The following is a 26,850-nucleotide window of genomic DNA, read 5'->3' as shown; positions in this document are numbered from 1 at the left end:
TTGTCTAGATAATTCACACAACAACAAAGTACACACCAATGCTCTTGCTATATCGCTGCTACTTTATTGACGTGCTTTGGGGTATTATAAATTCAAATGTGCAACGCCTATAGCTCACAAAAACTTCTCATCTCGGGATCATCGAATATTTTGCTCAGAAACTCATCGCCATTTTCGTACGGTAGATGAACAGTCACCGCATATATATCGGCCTACTCATTAGTGAATCACGCCATCATTCTCTATCACGAAGCGAACGTTCGTTTCATGTCAGAGTCCTGTATTCCCCAATTCGAACACAAAAACAGCCGGAAGCAGTTGAGGCTATAACGTAAGAGAAAAACATTCCCTATGACGAATAGTAGGCAAAACAACGAAGAGTAATGTCAAATTCAAACGAAATCAATTTTGCTATCGTTTTGTTATATCATGACCTGCACCAACGCCTCAAGCATCTACACTATAACTTTATACCCTACAACAATAACTTCCATAGGCATAAAAACGCCAATAATGAAAACAAGCAAACGCGTATGTAAACAACCGATTATATTATATAATATGTATGAAGAAATAGGTATGTAAGCAATGAGGACGAGCACTATCAGATATTTAAAAGTTAGTTTGAAAAAGATAAAAAATTTGAGAAAAGAAAATTATGTTATTTTTATGTGCAACTATGTTCCCGCTGTTTGTCAATAGATGCCGCCAGCAATGTGTGCAGTCGATTCTAACATGACCTAAACGTCATAAGCCAAGCTTAGATATATGGCAAACAAACTGCTTCGACACATTAGTGATTTAGTTTTGGTATCATATACTTTTGGTTTTGTGAAAATGTCTCATTTTGTGCCGAATAATCGTCATTTGCGGGAAGTGTTGATTTTCCTCTTTCATTTGAAAAAAAAAACTGCCGCTGAAGCGCATCGAGAGCTACAAAAAGTTTATAGCTGCTTTAAGTAAAACAACGTGCCGAGATTGGTTCCGTCGCTTCAAAGACGGTGATTTTAATGTTGACGACCGTCCGCGTGAAGGAAGGCCAAAAACCTTCGAAGACGCTGAATTGGAGGCATTGCTCAATGAGGATCCATGTCAAACGCAAGAAGAGCTTGCTTCAGTATTAGGAGTTAACCGCCAATCCATTTCCAAGCGATTGCATGCTTTGGAAATGATTCAGAAGCAGAGGACTTGGGTTCCTTATGAGTTAAAACCAAAGGATGTTGAACGTCGTTTTTTCGCCTGTAAACAACTGCTCCAGCGGCAAAAAAGGAAGGGTTTTCTTCATCGCATCGTGTCGGGTGATGAAAAATGGATTCATTACAGCAATCCAAAGAAAAGAAAGTCATAGGGACTGCCCGGTCATGTTTCTACGTCGACGCCTTGGCCGAATATTCACTCTGCGAAGGTTATGCTATGTATTTGGTTATACCAAGTTGGTGTTATTTATTATGAACTGTGAACCAAGCGCAACCATCACTAGGGATCGGTGTCGACTTCAGTTGATGCGATTGAGCCGAGCACTGCGCGAGAAGCGGCCGCAATACGCGGAGAGGCATGAAAAAGTTAATCTACAGCATGACAATGCTCGGCCTCTCGTTGCCAAACCCGTTAAAACCTACCTGGAAACACTGAAATGGGAAATCCTACCCATCCGCCATATTCTCCAGATATTGCGCCGTTCGATTATCACCTTTTCCGATCGATGGCACATGGTCTAGCTGACCAGCAGTTCCATTCATATGAAGACATCAAAAAAGCGCTTGAACAGTGGATAGCCTCAAAAGATGAACAGTTTTACCGCGACAGTATCTCGTATCTACCAGAAAGATGGGAAAAAGTAGTAGCCAGCGATGGACAATACTTTCAATGATTCACTTGCAACCATTTTTTCAGAATAAAGTTGTATTTTCATCAAGTTGTAATTTAATTAGTTGCCCACCTAATAACACTTAAATTAATTACCTATAGTAACTACGCATATGACAAATGCTTTCGTCTCACATTCTGCTACAACGTACGCGTTGGCGACCAACTTAGGGAATGCCAATGGTAAACGAAATCGTCTGTAGACAATTCGTTCGTCTGACCTTTCTCTCGCAATAGAGAATGAGGCTGTCAATCTTATTTCCTTCTGGGTGTAACATTCACAAACACAAAGTGAAACTGTAAGTGAATATTGCTCGTTTACTTGAGGAATGTCAAAGCACGAAAAATCAAAATTTCATGTTTCGTAATTTGCTACGCCTCACTAAGAAAAATTTAAGACGTATTATCTTTTAATGGGATATTGTTAATATGTAGATACACAATATAAATCATTTGATTTTTATTTCTCTTGGAAATTGACGTTCTTCCAGCAAACGAGTGATATGTAATACAGTAGGTTCTGTTTTTATGCGGTAGATACGTTCCGCAAGAAACAGCATAAAAAAAAAACAGCATAAAAAAAGCTACTAGTTCTATAGTAAAACTATAGATACGTTTCAAAAGTGCTATAACCGCATAAATCTGAAAGAATGTAATAAAATCGCATAAAAAAGGGTACTAGTCCCATATTATAACTATAGATACGTTCCATAGAAAGCATGAATCTGAAATAATTAAATAAAATCGCATAAACAAAATATTGTATTTTTGAAAATTATGTATATCTTTATTTAAGAAACGTCAGAATCGAAAATTAAATTTAAGTCAGAAATAGAATCAGACAATACCCACATGTTGCGCGTTCGTTTAGGATTTGGCGTAAAATCACTTTCGTCACTTGAGGAAATGTACACGTCTGATCTAGATAGTTATGCAGGCGGTTCCATACTTGTAGGGTTAGCATTTCTGACGTAATCTGTGATGAGTTTTTGGTTATCTGGTTTAGAATCTTGTTTATATGTACAATTCCCGATAGGTCGACATGCATTTTGTAATTTAAAAAAAACCGCACTATTTCAAAACCGCATAAAAAAAAGCCGCATAAAAACAGAACCTACTGTACTTATTTCACTACAAAGTACGAAGTATAAAATCATAAAAACCATGGCCGATCGCATAGCAACAGCTATGGTTGTGAAAATATTAAAAAGTATTTGAAACAACAAAAACAATAACATGTGCAAAACAATGACGTATCAAAAAAAGAAGGTAACGCCGAAGAACCATACATACATACGCATACACCTACATACATACAAGCGCACGCGCATATTTGAAATGAAGTGGCTTTTATTTCAAGTAAAAATCAAACAAACAAAATTAGGTATTTTCTTTTGAAAAACATCTTAGAGTAATTAAAGACCTGACCTTTACCAATATTTCAATACAGCAACACTGTTGACGTTGCCAGCGATTGTAGGTGGCGGTATTGAAATTGACGATGATGAAGGAGACGCAAAAATCGTTTCGCCACAGCATTCAATTTGCAATTTAGTTGTATTGTGTGTGTGTGTACGAGTATGTATTTATGTAGGTGCATATGAACACTTGAGCATTTTGCGATTGTACCTTTTGACACATACAGTTATTTACATATTTATATATCACTTTAAAACTGGCTTATTTATTTAATATCAAAAATACTTTTATTTTTAATATTGTATATATAGGGTGGGCCTTGTAAAATTTGCTTTTTGAGTCGGCTATAAAAAAAAACTAATCAATATTTTTTTAAACTTTTTTTTATTTTAAAGATTGAACATTGTCATCTATGAATGAAAAATAATATCGTTCAAATGACAACCCAATTTTTAAGTACATTTTCGATTGTTTGGGCTCCAACTTCATGAATGGCAACTTCGATTTCGTGTTTTAAAGCATCAATCGTCTCTGGATGGTTCGCATAGCATTTGTCCTTAACGGCTCCCCACAAAAAATAGTCCAACGGGCTTAAATCACAGCTCCGAGGCGGCCAATTGATATCGGAATTCAAAAATGGTAGCCAAAAGTTCGAGTGTAACTTTGGCAGTGTGACAAGTTGCACCGTCCTGTTGAAACCAAATGTCGTCCATGTCATTCTCTTCAATTTTTGGAAATAAAACCTCGTTGAGCATGTCACGGTAACGCTCCCCATTTACTGTAACCGCGGAAGAAGAAGAAGACTCACCACTTTGGAAATAGGTTTTCAATATTTCCCAATTTTGTTCAAGCGTATAGCGTCCCATTTCGTAAATGTCAAACCTTTAAGTAAATTATGAACACATTTGACATGTCATTTGTGTTACCATTCTCAAAAAAATAGGTGGTTCAAAAAGCAAACGCTATATGGCCCACCCTGTATGTACGTTAAATAACCATGACTTTCAAGTACATACATAACTATATATACAATATATTGTACATATGTACACTGTGTTAAATAATTATAGCACTAGGATTTATTGACAAGTTTTGACAAATATTTGTCTCTTTTTTATTTCTTATACTTATTTTTTATTAAAATAAAGTTTATTGTTCTACAAAAACTATGTAAACCTGAGTTTAAAACTTTGTGCAAATATTCATCAAAATTTCTTATAGTTCAGAATGTTTAGAACAATTTAGAATATGCAGTTTCATAGCCTATTGAATTTTGGTGCGAGTTCAAAGTGGCTCGCAAATCGCTTTGATTTTTAACAATTTTTTTTTCGCTGAAGGTGTTAGGTGTTTTCTGCCATGTAAAAAAATGCCGAACGTAAACAAGAAAATGTACAAAATGCACAAAAAAAAAATAAATTGTCAACCTTTCGAGGTGTCAAGAGGCGATTTTAGACTTTTGTCAGCTTCGTCGGATGTAGAGCCCGTTGAAACTTAAGACTCTGCTATCATTCTGCTTCTGCCAGTCAGTTAGTGGTGAAGCTCTTTTAAGCTCTTTTGTGTACTTAAAAACTGAAAATTAGATATTTTATAGCTTTATTCGACATTAAACTCACAATAATCACTAGATCGAAAAAATATCCAAGATTATGATGAATTTTCTCTTTATGAAGGTAATTTTGAATAATTTTAAGTGCCGCAATAAATCAGAAAAAAAATCGTTCCAGCGTTTCGTCACGCCAAAAAACTGAACGAGAGTAGAGAAAAATACAAGAAAAGTAAGAAAATCGCAACCAAATGTTGGCCAGAATTAAGAAATAAATATTGAATAACGATTGGTTGGTTGGTTAAAGTGATGATTCTTTCAGAATCCAACTAGCGCTTCCGCACCAATTCTACGCCAATTTCATCCCAATATTCCAAAGTTGTCCCATAAATGGACGGATCTAAAGTTTTATTACGCGCGGACATTTTTCATTGCTTAGGGTGTCCGTTTGTCCCTGTTCTACCTCTCGTTTGTCAAGGTCCAAGCTACTGCTAATAAAGCTAAAAATTGTCAATAATTTTAGTTCTCTTTGATCTACAGGCTGAATTTGATTACGTCATATTAGGAATCTTCCGACTGAGTTTGGCAACGGTTTGATTACAATTCGAAATTTGGTTGGTTGATTGGTTGAAGTAATGGCCAATAATCCAATTCGTGCTTGCACACCAGTTTGCTGCCACATCCTCGCTACCAACAAGTTATACAATTATTTCTTCACGACTATATCCAGTCTGTGCTATTAAGGATCCTTATAAGGTTATTTACGTCTATGCCTATGTTTTCAAAAAGCGGTTTGCCAAGGGTTAACATTCTTGCCTGCCATAGGGCAGGGCATTCACTGAGAAAGTGGAAGATAGTTTCCTTTACTTTGGTTGATTACAACTATGGCAGTATATATTAGCGCATTTTGGCTGTCTGCTTTCCTATGGACCAGAAGCCAGTTATCACTGCCGTGAGTCTGCAGGCATCCCTTCGTTTCATATTTGTCATTTTGAAGAGATTGCATTCTTGATTGCATCCAGTGGTGTGAATACCGAATCTGCAAAAAATGTTATTCATGGCAGATCCACCTCTTTCCAGTTCGTCCGCTTTTTCATTTCCTTTAATATGCCGATGTCCCGAAACCCTCATTCAGGCACCGTAATAAGTTTTGAAAAAAAAATCTACAATTCGTACACATTGCTTCCGTATTAATCCATATTGCACTGTAAAAAATGTTGAATAAAAGTAGAGAAATAAAGAAGTTTCTCCTTCTTGAAAAAGGTCATCGCAATATTCTACATACAATTGCTGAATATATTTTATAGGCTACTAATTATTTTCTACAAAAGTTTTTTTCATTCGGTAGCTGTGCGTACAATGAATCCTAAGAAGCTTCTTCAATTTACAAATGCGGTAGACAACGGACCGCTGGTGTTAAAAAAATCATCTCTCATAAACGTCTTAAGTTACATGCGACAATCTTAACGACATTGGCAGAGTATTGCGTACGTTTCTTGGAAATTAAATCTCACCTTAACCGCTCCAGCTGGAAGTTAATCTTCACCGACTGTTGCAAAGCGAATTACACTTCCTTTCCTGTCATGAAAAAAGTGCAGGTTTTATATAGTATGGACTACTACTTTCGTTTAGTTCAATTTTCGCCGCCGAAGCAACAACAGTTTCTCTGCCATGCAGTATACATCAAAGTCCTAGTGAAGTTCACCATATACACAGACAGCATGTACCGTTTTCAGGTCATAAAAACTTAAATAACTGCAATCATATTATTGGAACCATAAGAAATATCCTGATTTCTCACCCCCATAAAATCAGAGTCATATGGGTGCTAGCACACGCTGATACTACTGCCAAAGATATGAACATTACTCCTACAACCATATCAAATCTTATATGCAAAAATGGTGTTTATCGACTCATAGAGCAACAGAGGCAAACTAAACTAGTAGTTGATAGAGTTCACTATAGCCATCACTGCTCCAGGGTTAATCCTAATCGCCAAGTCACCTATCATCCCTCCCATCTAACTATACTACGCCCGACGCATTGGTTACAGTGTATTCACTAATGCACACCTACTACAAGGGAGCCAACTAAGTTTGCATCCATTTTGTAATACTCCCGTCAGTATAATGTACTTATTAGTTTTTGGCCCTGGACTAGAGAGGCAAAGACATAGGCATTTTGACGGTCCTGATGCACTATCACTACTAATTAATCCTTCCGATTTCAACATTTCCCAAACCTTTAAATTTCTGAAGGATTCCGATCTTCTACGACGTACTTATGTATGTAAATATAAATCAGCAATTTTTCACTAGCCCGCTGAAAGCCGCGCTTCTTTTTGTTTATTTAACAATTTTATTGTTACTAAGCCTTTAAAAAAAAAAAATATTTTATAGCTCCCATGCTGGCATATCGCACGCCGTTTCATTCAAAACAGAATAAACTTGAATCTACCAAAACAAAAAAAAAATCAGCATTAAACTGATCCCATATTCGTTGGCGAAGAATTGTAATTTAAAACAAAAATTGAATTTTGTTACACAGTGAAAAAAATAAAAATATATATGCTAGATCATTGTACCACAGGACCTGTATGTTCGCGATGTTAAGGTTGTTGGGACATTTAGGAATAGTCCTGAATACACGCGTAAGTTGGGCCAAGTCGATTAGCGCAATTTTCTATAATATTACTTTTACTAATAACAGGCAGTGCATCTGAAAGCAGTAAAATCAATTCAATTATACTAAATAATAAATACTTACGGTCAGCGGTCTGTCTGTATACAATTAAAACACATTTGGATTTATAAAATATTTTTTACTTATATGAAACTGAAAAGGATAACAAATTTTATAGTAACCAAATCTACAACAATTGCTTGAGTAGTGCCTAGTGCATTTACTTGTGAGTTTATTAACAAAAACACGTTTATGAATATACGCATAAAAACTCACAAAGAGTAAACTTAAAAAACTATGGTCATAGTTTAGCAAAAAATTATTCAAAGTAATCACTGAGTTGCCAGCATTTTTCTTATTAATAAATTAGGCGCTTACGCATAAATTTGAACACCGCATTTACTCCCACTGCTTAGGTTAGTAATACAAGTGTATTTTGTTAAAAAAGCTAAAAATTAAAATATTTTTATTCTCTGTTGGTTATTATTCACGAATGTAGTCACACTCGTACTTAACAATATTGCATACTAAAGATATTTCGCTTTCAGAAAACGGTATTAACAAAAAACAAAAAAAAAAAACAACACGAGAAATATGATTAGCAGTGTTGAACTTTGAAGATTCATACATACAGTGTCGAACAAAACTTTTCGGACTAATATAATATAAAGACTTTTTATGTCGAAATACAGAGTATCCGTAATTTGGCAGGCAGGCAGAAAACAGGACTTGTTTTGATATTTTCAATTTCGGATTATTAATTTAAAATAAGATCTTACTGAAAATTCTGCTGGAGGAAACGCATATCACTTTTTCATTGTATATATGTAATTAAATTTTAAACTCAGTTGAGCGTAATTTCCAGTCATGTTTTTAGTATTAACTTAAAATGTAAAATGTTCTTCCTGCAACTTTTAGTATCTGGTATGGCCAAATATTTCAACTAAATCGTTCAAGTTAGCGTCAGTTACCAATCATCTATACGTTGAGTTACAAGCTCCACCAGCGAACAAAAACATCGAAATTATAGAATAAATTTTCATTTTCGAGTAGTAGGTTGCCGCCGGCAAGATGCCACCAACTTGTAGAGACCAGTCAAGGGTTAAATTAATCACCCTACCGGAAGATTTATAATTTTTGCAAGTGACGTCGTACGTCACTCATATTTGACGCTTGTGAATTAGACAGATCAAGGCGAATCTATTAAAGGTTGTATCGGTAAATCAGATGATTTGTTTATTTTTCTTTCAACAAAGCGAATTCATTCTTTGTTTTCTACTCTGCCAATACTTTGCCGTGATAATCAAACGTACGAAACAGTGCTGTTCGTCTAGTGGCACCCCCTTTAATAGATGCGCCTTGAGGCAGATGAAGTAAACAAACAGGCAAGCACTGGAGCGCATAAACGTCCAAATAAAGCCTTCCGCCACTTAAAACGATTTTTTATTTAGTAAAAAAGTTTATTAAAAACAAAATTGGATGATTAATTTTGCGCCACCTTGAATTATTCAGTGCTAAATGCGTAGCTAAATATAGAGCTGAAGAATGACAACATCATTAATTAGAAAAATCCGCTAGTTTAAAAATTAATTTATTCAAGTTAAAGTCTGTTTTCAAAAGTAGCTTAAGCATTTCGATTATTTAAATGGAGCGCGTAGTTGTCATAAATTTATTTTTTTACCCTCAAATTAACAATTTCTATGATCCTTATAAGTATTTCAAGTTAAGCTATACTAAAAGGATTTGCAAGCACTACATACATCAGTGCGTAGTATACCTAATTTTGTTCGACACTGTACATTTGTATTAGTGAAATTTCCCTTTCATACAATACAAATAAAATCTACTCGTGCATGATGTAAAAAATAATAATTGAAGCGCTAATCATACCCCTAAGCACTGCCGCTTTAGATAGAACAAAAAATAAATTCGAATTACAACAATAAACTACCTTATCCTTCTCAACTTTTTGTACGCATGATTGTCTAAATAAATATCTAAGGCATATACAAATATTTGAAGGTATTAGATTTTTAAAATTACGTATAAGTTTATCAACGAAAATCTATTTTTTCTTTTTTTTTTTTTGACACTTAATTTACGGGGGAGATGGTTTGCCCGAACTTTCTAGCACGTCCAGCGAAGCCTTTGCTACCATCTGGCCCTATCGGCGTACGCACTAGATTCTCCGAGTTTCTTTGTGCGAATGATCCTGAACGAGAACGTGGTGAGTTGTCGAGGAAGCTTCCAGTTCGTGAACGTGGTTGCCCATCGAAATCAACACCATGCTTGTAATTGTTTAGGAAACTTCCGGTGCGCGAACGTGGCGAGCCTTCATATTCGGAACCGAACGAGTAGCGTCGATCATAACCGGAATCAGTTGAAATACGCCGACCATTGATGTACTGCGCGTTGTCATATGCAGCCATTTTGTTGGCTACATTGAAGTTATTCGAATAACGACGTGGAAAGACGTTGTAACCACCGCCGCCACCACCAACATTGGGGTCGTCATATGGCGTGTCGGTTTGGGTGTCCACTGATTGTTTGCGGTGCTCAAAGTTATAGTCATTAGACATACGGCGTGGAAAGTTGTTGTTTCCGTTGCTGTTTACATCGGTTGGATTAGAAAATGTACGCTCAAATTGCATGGAACCGTTAGAGAAACGACGCTCTCCACCACTGCCGGTAGAGCTTTGAGAAATTTTTCGGTAAACTTCAGTTTGGCCGAAATCGGAAATACGTCTAGAGCATGGGCAGTTTTCGGAGCAATTGGAATCGCGCCGTTGAGACACGTTTTCCGAACAGTTCGATGGTCGTCGAGAGTCCGAAAAAGTTGAATAATTGTCCGAACAATTTGACAATCGTCGTGCCAAGTTACTGCTTGAGTTGTTGGCATTCGTTTTGTTAATGTTATTGCCGCTAATTTGTGATGTATTTACGGAAGCATCAACGACAGCATTCGAGCTGGCAGAGATAGTTGAATTATTGCTGTAGCGACGTGGTGAGTAGGCGTAAAAGTAGCCACCAGCGTTATTGTTGTTGTCGGGCGCAGATGAGCCGACAGACGCCGGCTCGCTGTTGTTGGCCGCACGTGGCTGATATACCTGAAATTGATGCGAGTGCTCACTGGCGAAGCTGCCGCGATGTTGTGCGCCGTGCATATTATACGGCTGATGATGATAATGCGGTTGGCCGCTGTGATTGTTGTGGTGAGGCTCCGGCAGTGGCTTAGGATGAATGTCTGAATTGAAGCGTCTCAGTTTGTAACGCAGATCTGTCACGTCATGTGGAATCACTCCGCTGAAACTACCTCCGCGTGTACGTTCGTATGTAGCGTCATTATAGTAGCGATAATTCTCCACCATGCGTGCAACTGGTGTGGCTATCTGTATTATGGCTTTCTTACCCGTCTTCTTTTTGGGAGCCACCATTTCGTATACTTGAAATGGGCCCTGCAAGTTTTTGGCTTCACGTGCCGACGAAGATTCTAAGTACTCAACAAGGGCGCACTCTTTTTGTTGAACTTCAGGATATTTGTTCATGAACTGTCTAACATCTACTGGGATCGCCATGCCAGGTTTTAGTATACGTATTAATGCAATCTCTCCACATTTGGAGAATATTTCAGATACTTTTTCAATTGAAAGTTTATCGAGTGGTAAATCACAGGCGACGACAGTGCGTGAGGGCATGGTTTCATCGAAATTAGGCAGCGGATCAATACGACGCACTTTTGTACCCAAATCATTCAGTTCAATCTTATGAGACTTACGCCTCAAAGCGTCGCCAACAACTTTCCATTCCTTGGTTAATTGTCGAACACGTTTAAAGCTGGATACCAACTTCAGACTGACAAAGCCCTCCTTGTTGCGGCGCACATGCTTAAGGAGGAACGCATCTTTGAGTATACTTTCATTTGAGAAGTAAAACTCCACAGCTTCTGTGATATCGGCAGCCAATTCATCACTTGGTATCAATGCTGGATCCAGTGTATCAATCTCATTAGTGAGCGTTTGGTCAGCTCTTAGGTCAGGTTTAGTGACATTTTCCACAGCAGACGACACAGATGTGGCGTTGAAAGGTTTGGCAGTACTTTTTTCAGATTCTGTTTCTTCTGATATCGAAGGTTTCTTCATTGTCAAAAATGAACGGTGCATGCGTTTAGGTTCAGTAGGTGAATTAGCTGGAGCCACAGCTGGCGGAGGTGAAACCTCTGGAATATCATCCCCATTAGTATCAGGTTCCAATTTAAAGTTTGGGTGTAAATAGATATTATCCATTTGACGGCAATAATTACTGTGATGGTGTTGATGTGGACTCTGATTTTTATGGAATTTTTCCAAATTTGCTTCGCTTAAGACAGCTGTGGCAGGTGCAATAGTATTAGCAACGCATGATATGTTTTCATTCTCTACAATGGATGGACTTAAGACAACGTCGTGCAAAACGTGATTATCTATCGCAAGTGGCTTCAGTTCATCGTCCTCTTCTGACTCTTCGGAGTCTTCGATGGAGGAGCCCATGCCAACATCAATTAACTTATCCTCATAACACTCAACCGGTGTGTTGCTTGGCGGAAGTGGCGCATGTGTGGCTGCCAGTGGAATGGGCATATCGAACACATCTGGGCTGTTGTTTGTTTCATAGTCACAACCACCTACGGCACCTTCATCGCTGCCAAACTGTGAGTCTAAAGACTGCGACTGTCCGACCTGCTGCAGCAGAGCTTGAGCCGAGCGTTTTGCATGAAAGCGCAACAATTTGGATGGTAATGAGGAAGAAATAGGAACAATCGCTTTAGACATATTCGAGTTTTGTAATACTTTTGAGCTTGAGGGAAGAGCTGAAACTGAGTTAGGGTCTACCTCGTTTTTCGGTAGGTCATAAGGGTTAATTCCATTCAGATTATCTTGAACTCTAGAATCGCTTGTGTTGCAAGCTTGATTTTCCATTTTTGTAAGAGATTCAGTAATTACCGTTGTTACGACAAATGTATGACCACCATTTCCCTGACCCGCATTAATTTGCCGTGCACTATCAACTTGTTTATACCCAGCGTTGGCTTCGTGGCCCGAAGAGGCCTCCCCGTGTCCAAATTGACTGCTGGAATTATCACTCATCTTCTTCAGTTTCAGTGTTCACAGGTAAAGTGCGGTATCAATTAGGATTTCTTTTTATATATTTTTATATTCACAAATTTATATATCTTTTTTATATTTGATTTATATTGACTTTGATTTTACTTTTCTTTATTATCACAGATCCTATTTGCTGGCAGTAAAACACTAATGGTGGCTGGCTAATGGTTTGCGTTCTGTATGGTTAGCAGACTCCTTTTGTATCTGCGCGTAAAGCCTTGCACTCCACCAAAGCGTCAGTGTTCATTTAGTTCAAGTGTTCACTATTTTTGCTTTCTTAACTTCCTTCAATTGTTTATTAGCTGCAAATGGCTAAGCTCATCCTGCTCGCAATACTTTTACTTTCGCGCTCATTGACACGCTTTGTTGTTTATTGCTGTTTGTACGATAACAAAAGTCACTCATACACTGGGAGTATTTAGGAGTTTATTATAGTCAACAGTGCCAAATTCAAACAATGCAACTTTTCTAATGTTTTTGTTTCAGTTCATTCAAGCGTTCGTGAATCTAAAAATCCGTTAAATAAATCTTTGCTTTTTAATACAGTTAATATTTTTTACTACCATACAGTAGCCTGTATGTTGCGACTTGGCTAAATGAACGTGCCTGGAATGAAAAGTTTATTCATTTCTTTCTGAGCCGCTTACGAATCATCCACTTTGCCACTGTACTCTCAATACCACAGCCGTTTTTCTAGGTCATGCATTGGCGCGCACCCACTTGCTTCTATTAGATAACCGATTCGCGATTACAATACGAGTATCAAGTGCAATATATTTCACTGAATATGGCACACCAGCACGAGTAGGTAGTTTTCAGTTTCGTTTGTTTACTTTTTATTTCTTGTTGTTGCGGCCGTTTTGTCTTCTTCTTTTGCCAGTTGCGGCCTGCTCAGCCGGTTCGTCTTCAAAAATGTTAGTCGCGTGCTATTGACTGATTGAGGGTATTATATCGCAACACTAGCAACACTTGGGCTAATACAAATGCACAAACGCAGGCATTCACACACACACTATGTATATTTCCGCAGTCCGTTGAAAAATTACGGATATCCAAATGTAAGTACTTGCACACGTACGATATTTATGTATTTGGGTAAGTTGTTTGGTTGTGTCTTTGTTTTTTGTAAAATTCAAGTTCAAACGTTTAGGTGCGATTGTTTGTTGCGCGAATAGCGAGAATTAATTGTCCCGTTTTGTTAGGCAAGTTCATGCAACGATGCAACGCGATTTTAGACTGAAATTGCAAATTGATTTGGGGTCGGTTAAATACCCTCTGCTTTCGATTGTTCGGCTCTGCTACGTAGCCGCGTTATTGCAGTTGTCGTTGGCATCGCAGCTATGGCTGGTGCTGCGGGAAGCACAGGCGCTTGTTTTGATTCGCCCGAGCGCCAGCACACTTGTACGGTTCGCAAATGCCGCCAGTCGATCAAGTTGTCGGCCCCCTTCGTCTTCTGCTTTCCCCACGTCACTGCTAATGCTGCTGCTGCTGCCACCGCAGCTGCTGCGTGGTCGATGGGGATGTTGGGGGCTTTCAAGCTAAATATGTATTTATTTGTATGAATGTAAGTATGTATGCACCTACACCTGTGATTGTATGCGTTTATATTATTTGTAACAGTTATATAGTGCGTTACAGTGAGCAACATACAGCGCAACATTAAACTTGTTATTAATGAAAACGCGAAAATGGCAACTCATTGAAATGAGAAATGTATTTTGTTGTTTTTTGCTTTTTTTTTTTTTTTTGTTATTACACTCGTATAGCATCTTTTCTGTTTATTTTTCGTATAACCTGCTCACACTTAATTTATTCGAGAGACTTAACGCACCTAAACATTCTCGGTGCAAGGTGATCGCTCGGTACTTCCGATTCAGGGGTGGCGGTGCAAATATGAGCGTTGCTCGTATGCGCTTGCATTCGCGATGCTGCTGTCGCGTTGGCTTCTGCGATCGCTGCGATTACTTCGGTTTTTGAAGCACGTGCACTTGCTCTTCAACACTCCTCTACTCGTGCGTGATTCCACCTCTAAAATCGCTAAATTATGTGATTAAGTACATCCGTAACTTTGCTGTTTAAATGAAATGATTGCTCTTTCGTTAAGAACCATTTTTTTCGCAGTTTCGGTAAATATGAAATCTATGAACCTGTTAGGGCCACTTGCAGAATATCCGAGGCTAAATACTTAAACACAGGGTCAAATACCCCATGGTCAAATTATTATTTTTTAACTCAGAGAACGGGTTGCAGAACTTAAATTTGACACCGAGTTAATTGGCTCGAGTATCGTATGGACATTTCTGATTTTGGTTGGAATTACTGACTGATTTTTGCTGCTCATTTCAATTATTCATGTTCGGTTTCTGTTTGAAATTGAATGTTTAAAACTGAAGTTGCACAATTAAATCAAATTACGGTAAGCGAATGGAAATATTCAATATTTGTAATTTTCAGACCTGACGATAATTTTATTTGTATAGGTAAAAAATATACGTCTGCTGTAGTACGCGAAATTGGTAGTATATTTAAATAAGTGCATGATTCAGATTTAGTGGAATTGCATAACTTTTGATAAAAGTTTGAGAATGAAATAAGAATCAAAAGTATTTACATCCGCTTCTGGTGTGGTCTATTGGGCTTACCCGCGAGCCTCTGACGAATTTGAGCACTTCTTCAGATTTTTTTGCCATATCACCAATGGATTTAAAGTCGCACCACATATGTAGGTGTGTGGGTATTCGTCTTGCGGGAGTTGCATATTTATTTCAGACCAATTGTGCCAAGTCTAATTGCAGATTGTGTTACATAACTAACGGGGCAAGGACTTATTGACTAGTTTTGACAATTTATTTATTTCTTATTTAGTTTTAATAATTTTTTTTATAGAAATATAGTGAAATCTCATGCATAAACCATATAAATCCATAGTTTTAAGCTTTGCGCAAATACAAAAAAAAAAAATTAAATTAAAAATTTTTATCAAAATGTAAGACTTTTTAATAAGTATTTTAACTTATTTAATTATCTGGTATTTCAAGCTTCGGGTTCATTTTTGGTTTTGTTTTTTGCTGGCGGACTTGTGCATTTTCTTTATACAACACTGGCCGATAGAAAAAGTTATCTAGGAAAAATGTCAGATGCACTTGAAACTGTAGATTTTATATTTATATGATATGACCCCGTAATAGGAGAAGTACTGAAACAACTCCTAGAAGAAGGACAAACTTTCCTTAGGTACAAATATAATTCTATTACATTATCTGGTTCCTCCTTAATGAAAAGTAGCTCAAGTAAAAATGATCTTCAAACCAGGAAAAAGCGCTGAACAAGTCGAATCATGTCGGCCCATCAGCCTATTGCCAATTGCCTCTTAAGTAACGGAATCCCTTTTACTCAAAAGAACAATGTCTATAATTGAATACCGAAATAGATTTCAGGAAGATAGTTTCAGGAAAAAACGCAGTAAGTACACAAAGAAGTCTATAGACCTTTACACAAAGCATTTGAACGACAAAACTTTGCACAGTGGCTTTTCTCGATATATCTCAAGCCTTTGATCGCGTTTGGCATGATGGTTTATTTTCTAAAATAAATGACACGCTACCAATAAGTTATTACATATTTATTAAGTTCTACCTCGAAAATCGATATTTCATTGTCAAACACGGCGAAGAACAGTCTGAACTATATGGAATTTCAGCTGGTGTAGCTCAATGTAGTATTATGGGTGCCATCCCATACTTGCTAAACACATACAATGTACCAGCTTCTGAAGGAACAATAGTCGGAACGTTCGCGGACGATACAATTGACTCCCATCCCTATACGGTCTCCTCAACAACTTCAGAAAGGAATTGATAAAATAACTCATTGGTTGCAAGAGTAAGCCAAACGCGACAAAATCTTTCCAAGTCACTTTTAGACTAAATCGAAAAACTTGCCCACCCATTAAGCTCGATAATATAATCATCCTCCAAACTAATGTCACCAAATATCTCGGCCTGCATCTTGATAGCAATCTTACATGGAAAACCCATATTGTCACCAAATGGAAGGCTTTAGGAATAAAGCTCAGACGCCTATATTGGCTACTACATCGAAATTGTCATGTTTCTCTCGGAGGTAAGCTCTCACTTTGCTCAGCTATCTTGAAACCGATATGGACATACGGCATTCAACTTTGGGGCACTTCAGCTAACACCAATATCTAAATACTTCAAAGATTCCAATCGAAAGCCCTCAGAATGATCTCAAACGCCCCTTACTATATCACAAATGCACAAATTCAACATGATCTCAAAGTACCTACAATAATTGAAGAAATAAGAAAATATTCACACAACACACGACTCCAATCGCACTCAAACCCGTTCGTCACAGAAATAATTTAAAACCCATAACCTTCAGCAGACTCAAGAGAAAGTCTACAGCAGACCTTCTATGATAATAAATTAGCATAAATTATTATTTATCATAAAATTAGTAAATGGTTCCACTACTGGGTGCATTCCATACAAGTTTTTCCTCTTAAATGAATTAAATGTGTAGTTTCAAGTAAAAATATCGCTTAATGTTTAAAAAACAGATCACAATAAATGGATTAAAAAAAAAGAAATATTTATGTCTAGTAATGTGGCATACTCAGTTTTTCATTTCCTCACCAATCTAATTTTTTAAAGGACTAAATTTTCGTAAAATATTTTTAAATACTTACACTCACGCTAAATTAAATACTAACCCTTAACGGCTGAAAGGCCTCGCTACTGGGACATAGAAAACGAAAGAATCCTATAAGGGGTCATGAAAAGAATTTAGTTATCATTTCATTTATTTATCATCGCAGTAGTTTTCTTTAACAAATATTGCAACTTTGTACATCACTGGTTTGTTGATCATATAAAATTATAAATTAAGTAAATATATTGAATTCATATCTAAATAAATCAGTTTAAATGTTTAGATTAAGTTTTCATCCTTATAAACGTTCTAGAATTTCACCTAATTTTCCGTCGTCTTATGAGAGAGTATTATAAAAAAAGCTCTCGGCCGTGAAGGGTTAAAATAGATATCAAATGAAAGAGAGATTTTTTATAGTAGCCATTTCGTATATTTCGTTTCATAGGAGGAAAGTTCAACTATTCAAATATTTTTTTGCATGAAGAATGAGTTTGAAAAGTAAAAAAAGAAATGTTTAGTAGCTGGATATATCTGCTTCGAAATATTATCCTGTCTTAAAGCAATTCGGTTGGAAGCTTTTTAATTGAACTCGACTTTTCACAACCGCGACGACAATTGTATTATCGACCCAAAATACACCTATGTATATATGTAAGTTATTGCATTTAAAAAATTACTTTTAAATTTTGTTTATGAATTAATTTTTTATAAGCACAAATGTAAATAATGTAAGGCACCACCTAACCCGTGTTGGAAATTTAATTATGTACGGACCGGTACTATTTACGAAGGCAAAGCCTCTGACGTTACTAGACCCCCACAATAACAAGGTAAGCATTTGGTTTCATCATTTCTCTTCGTTGACATCTGTTCTGCGTACGACTGAGTCATTCAGATACTCTTAGACGTACATACATATGTGCATACATACAAATGCATGTAGATTGGGACAGCAAAGGCTTGTGTAAGTTCGTCATAATGGAAAGAACTGCATGTAGGTAGGCGATAGTTAAGCACAACCCCTCGATGCAAACTTACATATTAAATACATATATATATTTGTGTATGTATGTATCTGCATACATGCGGAAGATTATTGACTTGGCAACGGGCTTTGTTGCATCAAGGTAATAATTGGATTTCAATGCAAAGAAAAAGGTAAGAAGGGATTATTATTCAATATTTTCTTCTTAGTTTTCGTAATCAAAAGCACATAAGTATGTACGTATGTAATCACTCATTATGTACTTTTTATCTTATAAACATTTTGTTTGTTTTCTAAATTATATTGTTGTATAGTTACATAGACATATAAGTATGTATATCATGCACAAGTTCCCCATGCGGTATCACCTGATTGTACGCCACAGGAGAAAGCCGCTACAATGTATATTAGGTAGGTGGGTAGGTGATATGGAAGTATCAGACTGGCTCTCCCCAAGTAGCACTAAAGCGCCGTTTTGATGCCATTATGGGACCTCCAACGAGCAGATATTTTATAGCCAACCAGCGCTGTTGATATAACGGAAAATATTGATGGCGTTTAAGTAGGAGCACTGCCCCAGGTTCTCGAAGAAAGGAGCATCTAGTGTTCTTAATCATCTAGCTGCCAAACCCGGACATTTACAGAGAAAGTGCTCAATAGTCTTCTTCTCTGTAAGATCCCCAAAGATTTTTTCTGTCTGAGTGCCTATCGTCCAATGGCCGATAAATAAGCTATAAGTTTGGAAATTGAAGACCCCGCGTCCGGCGTATATTGTACTGGGGCCACAGGATTTTCGAAATCCCATACGAAGAAATGGAACTCCATTTGGTTTGTGCTTTCCTGAGAAATAAGTTGTGTAATTCCCTTTTAACAACAGTCAGAGGAATTCCATGACCGGGTGGGAAACCTTTAAAACCAATTAAGTCGCCCCCTTCCTGGCAAGCTCATCTGAAATTCATTTCCCTCCATGTTCCTATGTCCAAGAACGCAAATCAGAGAAATGTTATTTGCACACCCAAGAGATTTGATTTCCTTCTTACAGGAGTTGACTAATTTGCATTTGCACCATGTCGTTGTCCGAGCCTTGATCGCGACTTGACTATGAGAAAAAATGTTAATATCTCACTTGCTTCCACGTTCCCTAAGCATTTTGAATGTCTGCAGGATCGCAAAGACTTCTGCCCAAAAAACACTAGCATTATTGACTGATTTAGATAACCTCCCGATTCCATCTTGGAGCCGTCAGTGAAGACAAAGCTAACAGGCTCGGTACAGATTTACCCTTGCAGGCAGGATTGGAAATACTTGGAAAGATTGCCCTGGCGCGACCCTCAAACTCCAGGTCTGCCCAAAAATGCTACCATGTCACTTGAGAGATTGCCTCCAGAGTCCAACCTCCTTTAACCTGATTGCACTTTGGGCATCTGGGGAAATAACGTGAAAGTCGATAGTCAGTAAGTGCAAAACGACATTAAGGGCAGCACTAGGACAAGTTCTATAGTTGTTTGTTGCCGTCTTAATCGAAAAAACTACGGGCATTTCCTCGAAAAGACAAGAGCCAAGGCTTCAAAAAAAATTTGAAAAAATTGTAAATTTACTTTATTGTCAATGAAATCTTACGTGCATGAATAGATGTAAGTCGCATATATCGGGTGTTTTTTTAAGAGCTTCAAAATCTAAAAAAGAAACATTTTTGAATTTTTTTATTATAATCTGGTAGAAACAGAAAAATGAAAAAAAATGTCTAATATTCGTTGCATCTCAGAAGCCAATGGCCAACCTCTGAGTATATTTCTGCCATGAAAAAGCTCCTCATAAAAATAAAAACAAAATAAAAAACATTTGCCGGAGTCGGCTTAAAACTGTAGGTCCCCCATTTGTGTATCAATATTGAGACGTACGCCACAAATAGGAGGAAAAGCTCGCCAAACACCTAACAGAAGTGTACGTGCCAATTATTTTTTATTTTATTTTATTTTTTTTTATCTGGTAGATAATTTTATGGCATTTATTTTTTGAATATGATATCCGGCATATGTCCGCCGCGGCTATGAGGTACATGGTCCCTTCGTTCAGTCCAATGTTTTACTACTTTTTCCAATAAATCTGGCGTTGGTTTGAATATTGCAATAAATCGATTGTGCAGCGCGTTGTATGGTAAGTTGCGGAGCTTTATTGGAACCAAAGTCGTGGCTGTTCTGCTGATTAATTTTTTGAAACAAAAATTAAGTTAGCATGTCCGATAGCGCTCGCCATTCACCGTAACGACAGCTCTTTCCTCATTTTGAAAGAAATAAGGACCGATGATGCCGCCAATGCTCTATGAACTTTGGGAGCAGGTTTATTTTTTTCAAGTGTTAAAAGATTCATAATGACTTGGCAAAACTGGCTAAACAGAAACATCTACACAGTTTGCCATTCTCAGCTGTCACACTTTAGTTATCGATGGCAATAGTTCTAACGCAGCTAAACGAAAAAACACCCGATACATTACAAAGACAAATGTAGTTTACAAATATCAGAAAATGAATTGATTTTTATGGCATCAACACTTCTCATTTCCTTTAAAATTTTTACATTGTCTCAAAGTATCACGTTCGATTTGAAATTTAGCATTGGGAGAAGAACAGTCAAAAATTCGGTATAAAAATTTTATTTGCACGATTGCTTCATTCTTTTCTTTGTCATTTTCAATAGTAAATTTCCGTCATTATCGAAATTATCACGGGAAGGAAATATTTATAGAAAATTCCCCTATTTTTATTTACGTATTCACCTTCATCTATCTTTGCAAAATACACTCTGTCAAAAAAATATCAGGAATTGTTCATTTAAAAAGCGCGCGTTACACATATAAGCATGTCTAATTTTTTTTTGCTGGGATGTTGGTAGAACTGCCCTCTATAGTATCGCAGAGTTTGAGCGTGATCTGTGTATTAGCTTGTTTTTGGCATTTAATTATATCAGTCAACCGCAGGATAAAAATATCGAACAAAGAATTTGTCTTACATTGTGTGTTTTGAACGGGATTTCGTGTATCGAATCGTTGAAAACTTTGCAGAAAGCCTATGGCGAGTGTGCTTTATCAAAAACAAGGGAATACGAGTGGTATAAGGCTTTTGCAGAGGGGCGAGAAGTCGTGGAAGATTTGTCCCGATCTGGTCGCCCATCAACGTCTTCAACGGATGAAAACGTCGACAAAGTCAAGGGAATGGTGCTGGAAGTTAAGGGTGGTAGATCGTGACCTTAGCGTGTCTCACTAATCAAATCGCAACACTATACACCATCAATTGGGCATGAGACGCGTGGCTGCTCGACTCATCCCAAGAGAGTTGAATTTCTTTCAAAAAATTCATCAGAAGAAGGTGACTTAAGACATGCTTGAGCAAGTGAACTAGGACCCAATGCTTATCCAGCGCATCATAGCAAATAATTTGACATGCAAACCAGTCAACAGGCGGCTGAATGGCGCTATCCACATGAGCCGAAGCCCAGAAAACTACCACAACGTCGATCAAAAGTGAAAGTCATGCTACTCGTTTTCTTTGATGATCATGGTGTTGTGCACTTGAAATTCATTCCAAATGGTTATACGGCAAATAAAGAATAATATTTGGAAATTATGTGACGTATGACAGAGAATGTGTGTAGGAGACAGTCCAATTTGTGGAAAGAAAACTGATGGATCTTGCACCATGATAACACACCGTCTCACAAGGCTCATATTGTGAACACTTTTTTGACCAAAAACGCGGCAAATATCATAGAACAACCATCGTTTTTACCAGATTTAGCCCACTGTGACTTTTTTCTTTTCCCAAAACTTTAATTGGCGCTCCGCGATGCCGCTTTAAGTCGATAGAGGCCATTAACGAGAGTTCGCTGAAGGAGCTGGAGAAGATCTCTTCAAACACGTTTAATGATGATGACTTTGATGACTGAACTAATCGTTGGCATATGTGTATTGCTTCGAGTGGATCCTATTTTGAAGGCGACAAAATAAATTTTGATGATTATACAATTATTTTGCGTTTTAATGAACAGTTCCCGGTACTTTTTTGACAGACATGTACGTGCAGAACATCAGAAAAGTATCCGGGTTGCTGCAATATTGTCGCTTTTACCATATTACGTGCCTCGAACAAATCCGTACATTTACATTTAATTAGATGGTATTTGGTTTGCGAATCTAACCTGTTTCTTTCAGCTGTTCATTTCGCTTTTATCGGCGAAAATGCGTCCAACATTTGAATGGTAAGTAGAAAGGTGGACCGTAAAATCATTTAACTTTTCAAGCCCACAACAGTTTTAATACTTAGCAAAGAAAATGCAACAAAAAAAGTTGCCCGAACTTAAAACTGGAAATTAAAATTAAATTATTTTATAAAATGAATATAAAATGCGTGAGGTCATAAAAAGTAGGACTTTTCCGGTCACACATTTATTTCGATGACAGCTACTTAAAAAAAGAGGCTATCCAGAAAATACCAACCTCTATCATATAAATTCACGCATATCTGTACATACATACATATCTACATAAAAATAAAATTATAATATGGATTTCAATTGCTCCATTAGTTTTAGTAAAAACGATCAATTAATATTGCAGACTACAGATTTAGTTTGGAAAAATATAGACGATACTAATGTACTTAACTCAAATTATAAAATTTGGTTGATATTTTTCAATTTTATAATATTACATATACATCCAAGCCTACATACATACACACGATAGACATGAGTGTTTCAATATGTCTGAAGGCCGCCTTCAGAGCTGATCAACAGGTAATTACTTGTCAAAATAGGCGACATTTTGCACGCTTATGCTTTCGAGTAGCATAACATACATATGTATGTATGTGCATATATGCTTACCCTGTAGGGAAATCCACTATTACCCAACTGGTTCGCGCCTAGTGAATTTGAAACTATGACAAGTTGTTGCTCTTTCTCATTTCCATTTTTTTAGTCAGCCATGATTTAGTAAGTGTTTACACTTTAAAATCTGGTTGTCTCTGGTGAGTATTGTATCGCATCATTCTCTTTTGGGTGTCAAGTTGATTGCATTTTATCAACAAGTTCGCTTGCCTGGGTTTTCATTCTACTTTTCTGCAATGGCTTAAGGGGTAACACCACTGTACACGCGTAAAATAAACACGATTTTTAAAGAATTTTTTTTGTATAGAAGGAAAGGGGAAACAATCACTCTGATTTGGGAAGTTATTACTTATATACTAAAATACAAAACGAAAAATTTTACAAAATGGCGGTGTTGGAGACATTTTTGTAATGTGGTTTCTCTTGAAGGAGCTCCGCGGCACGCAGCACAGAGGGTGCAAATTTTAATCTGGAACAAAGAAACATTTTTTTCTTAATCTAGATAAGAATAGCTAGAGAAACACGTAGGGGATTTAAAAAATATTTATTTTTGTGGAATTAGCAAGCATTTGAAGGAAAAAACTCTATTTTGGACTAAAAAAACGACACTTAAATAATTATAACAATCGTTTAAATTAATCTATCGAAAATCCCCTACGCTCTTCTCTTGAGAAGGTTATTATACAGACGCAGTGAAAAACCTGATTAAAAATATTTAAAATTGTTTGAGTTATGCTGCGTGCCAATTTCAGAAAACGTGTTTTGAGAAAAACGCGTTTAAAGTTTGGAAATTTGGAGAAGTCGTTAGGTAGCAGTCACTAACGCTTGGTTAAAAGCTTAAAATATTTATGAAATAGACTTCGGTAACGTATAAAACTTTTTGTTCTGTATTTTAAAAGGTTCAAAGAATTTTTTAAGCATATAAAAAAAAAATCAATTTTTTGAAATTTCTACAGTGGTGTTACCCCTTAAATCCTATTTGAGTCGAAGGCGGTGCGATGTCACACTCAATGTTGTTCAATCTGAACCATTTTTCGCCACCTCTGGCGCACCACAAGGTAACAGTCAGGGTCCATTGCTATTTATTCTGTTTTTAAATGGCATTGGTTCTTACTTTTCATTCGCCAACTTTCTATTATACGCCGACGATCTGGAAATGTATTCAGCCGTTGAGAATACTGCAGTTATGATGAAACTCCAATCCGTACTAGATGAATTATATTCTTGGTGCTTGAGATCACATCTTTCTTTAAATATTAAAAAATGAGTCCACATTTCTTTTTCAAAATCACGTAGTTTATTAAAAACCCAGTACAGCTTCTCTGGAGGAATCTTGCAATCACTTCAACAATTTAAGGATCTTGGCGTTATTTTTGGTATTAAATTTTCATTCATCAGTCATATAAATTTTGTTGTTTCAAAGGTGTACGCTATGCTTGGTTTTGTACGGCATAACAGCACTGAATTTAGATCCGTACGCCACAAAACTGCTTTACATATACCTCTTTTGTTCGCTTGAATCTGGAGTAGGCTGCAATAATCTGGCGCCCTCTGGTTCGTATATTGCACATTTAGCGTTGCTCAAATTGAAATCGCTTGACAAAAGAAAGTATTAAGAACATATTATCTTTTACTTTTATTTTTTGCAAATACAAATAGTTTATAACTGTGAGTCACTTTTGGATAGAATAAATTTTAATGTTCCGCGGAGGTATCTTCTAGTCTGTAAAAAACTATTGTTTCATAGACTAAATATGCAAATAAATGAATACATAAAAATATTTATATGACAACATAACTCTCTCACAGCTCTCAATTGACGTAAAATACATACCTACGGCTTTATATGTTTTCTAAGTTAGGTGGAGTTCAGGCTAACCCGAAACACCAGATACTGGTATGGTAGGTTAACCCATTAGAGGTCACAATGGGTCCTTTATGCCCGTTGTGGCAATGCATTTGACTGTCATGACATGTAAAATGTACCGTAGTGCCACAATGAAAGTAGTACCGCATATAAACAAAAAACCGATGTTCTTGTCGTGAAAGCAACTATTATATTTCGTAGTTTATAAACAGGTTTTTGTTGGTTGTAAAATATAATATAAAATGAATGTTTATTGAAGCGAAAGAGGATTTTAATAGTTACTTCGAGATCGGGACGCACATAAATTTTTCAGGACCACTTTGTTAAGCTTAGCCTTTTCTCTACTCTTTCAAGCTTTTATCGCAAAGATAAGGATGTATTTGAATTGACTCAACTCATTTAAATTCCATTTATTCTCTGCATTTAAATTGATATAATACAAAACACCATCGATGAAAATTTGTTCTTCTTTGTTCAAAATTCTTCTTCTTTAAACAGTTGTCATTTTCGCCGCACTTGTCGCACGGCAAAAGTAGAAAGTTACCAGTTTTTGAGCATTCTGCCATAGCATACGACACGTATGTGCGCCTTAGCGGACGGTACATACCCATTGTGACGGGCCTATAAGTTATGTAAAATTCTGTCTAAGTCTTGGCTAACATATCTCTAAGAACGGCCATTATTTGAGTATATATATATATATATATAATTTGACACTACCACACTCTGAAGTCGAATATCCGCCACTCGCTAGTGTCAAAGTGGTTCGTCATTGGAGATATCGTTCAGCTTCAGGTTTTCTCTGCAGGGTTTGTATATAAAATAGTCAATATTTTTGCACAATGTTTATAAGTAGGTAGATTTGCGCATATGTGTATGTCGTATAAATATACATGTGTAAGGATGTAGGTATGTAGATATGCTGGGAATTTTGGTTATACATATTTACTTTTACTTTATCATTGAACTTGTATTGTTATGATTCAAATCTTCATGCATACAAACATATGTTATATAAGTACGTACTTACACACGCACAAATGCATGGGGATATGCAACCTCGAATATATGTCGCTGATTAAAAGGGGAACCTTCAAACATCAAGTTCTTTAATTTTGGTTCAATTGCAAATATTTCAAAATAAATGTGTTAAGTTGCCTACAAATACTTATTAAGTACAGCTCATTTGCGGCTCATTTCTTTTTTCATCAAGGTAACAATAGAGACTGAATCATTTGTTATGCCTACCATGAATATGTATGTATGTATATACATATCACTGGAGTATGGCAAAATATTTGCAATATTCAGTTTAAATGAATTGAAAGCGGTGGGTATGCATGGACCCAAGTACATATGTATGAATGTATGAATTATGTATCAATGTATGTATGAATTATGTATCTTAGTATATGTATATGAATAAAAGTATACTTATACATATGTATGTACTTGTATAATACAGGTACAATATTCGTTTTTTAATTTTTGCCTCTCAACATTATTATTAGGAAATATATACATACATACAAGCATATGTACATGCATATATCCTAATTCCTCGTAGAAAAAACCTTTCTACATACATATGTAAACATCTCTTTTCTCATATCTCTTATAAACAATTGAGGAAAAAGAAATTCATTACGGGTGCAGTGATCGACATCTCGTAATGTATCCATCAAGGAATTTAAAGATTACAGGGTGTTAAGAATGGAAGTCAAAAAAGAGGAAATTCCTTGCATTTTACGAGAATGCAAGCTAGGCCGCTGAAATTGTGAAT

At 36.6% G+C, this 26,850-nt stretch overlaps 1 protein-coding gene across 1 annotated transcript; it reads right to left on the bottom strand.

Moving 5' to 3' along the window:
- Window positions 1-8,768: 8,768 nt before the first annotated feature.
- LOC129244575 (uncharacterized) lies at window positions 8,769-13,873 on the bottom strand. Its single transcript, XM_054882288.1, has one exon. The coding sequence runs from the start codon at window positions 12,634-12,636 to the stop codon at window positions 9,607-9,609; it is 3,030 nt and encodes a 1,009-aa protein (XP_054738263.1). The 5' UTR covers window positions 12,637-13,873; the 3' UTR covers window positions 8,769-9,606.
- Window positions 13,874-26,850: the final 12,977 nt, after the last annotated feature.

The sequence above is a fragment of the Anastrepha obliqua genome, chromosome 4 (genome assembly GCF_027943255.1).
Source record: "Anastrepha obliqua isolate idAnaObli1 chromosome 4, idAnaObli1_1.0, whole genome shotgun sequence".
NCBI lineage: Eukaryota > Metazoa > Arthropoda > Insecta > Diptera > Tephritidae > Anastrepha > Anastrepha obliqua.
Note: the sequence above shows the minus strand (reverse complement) of the source record. Positions and strands in the feature narration are given on the sequence as shown.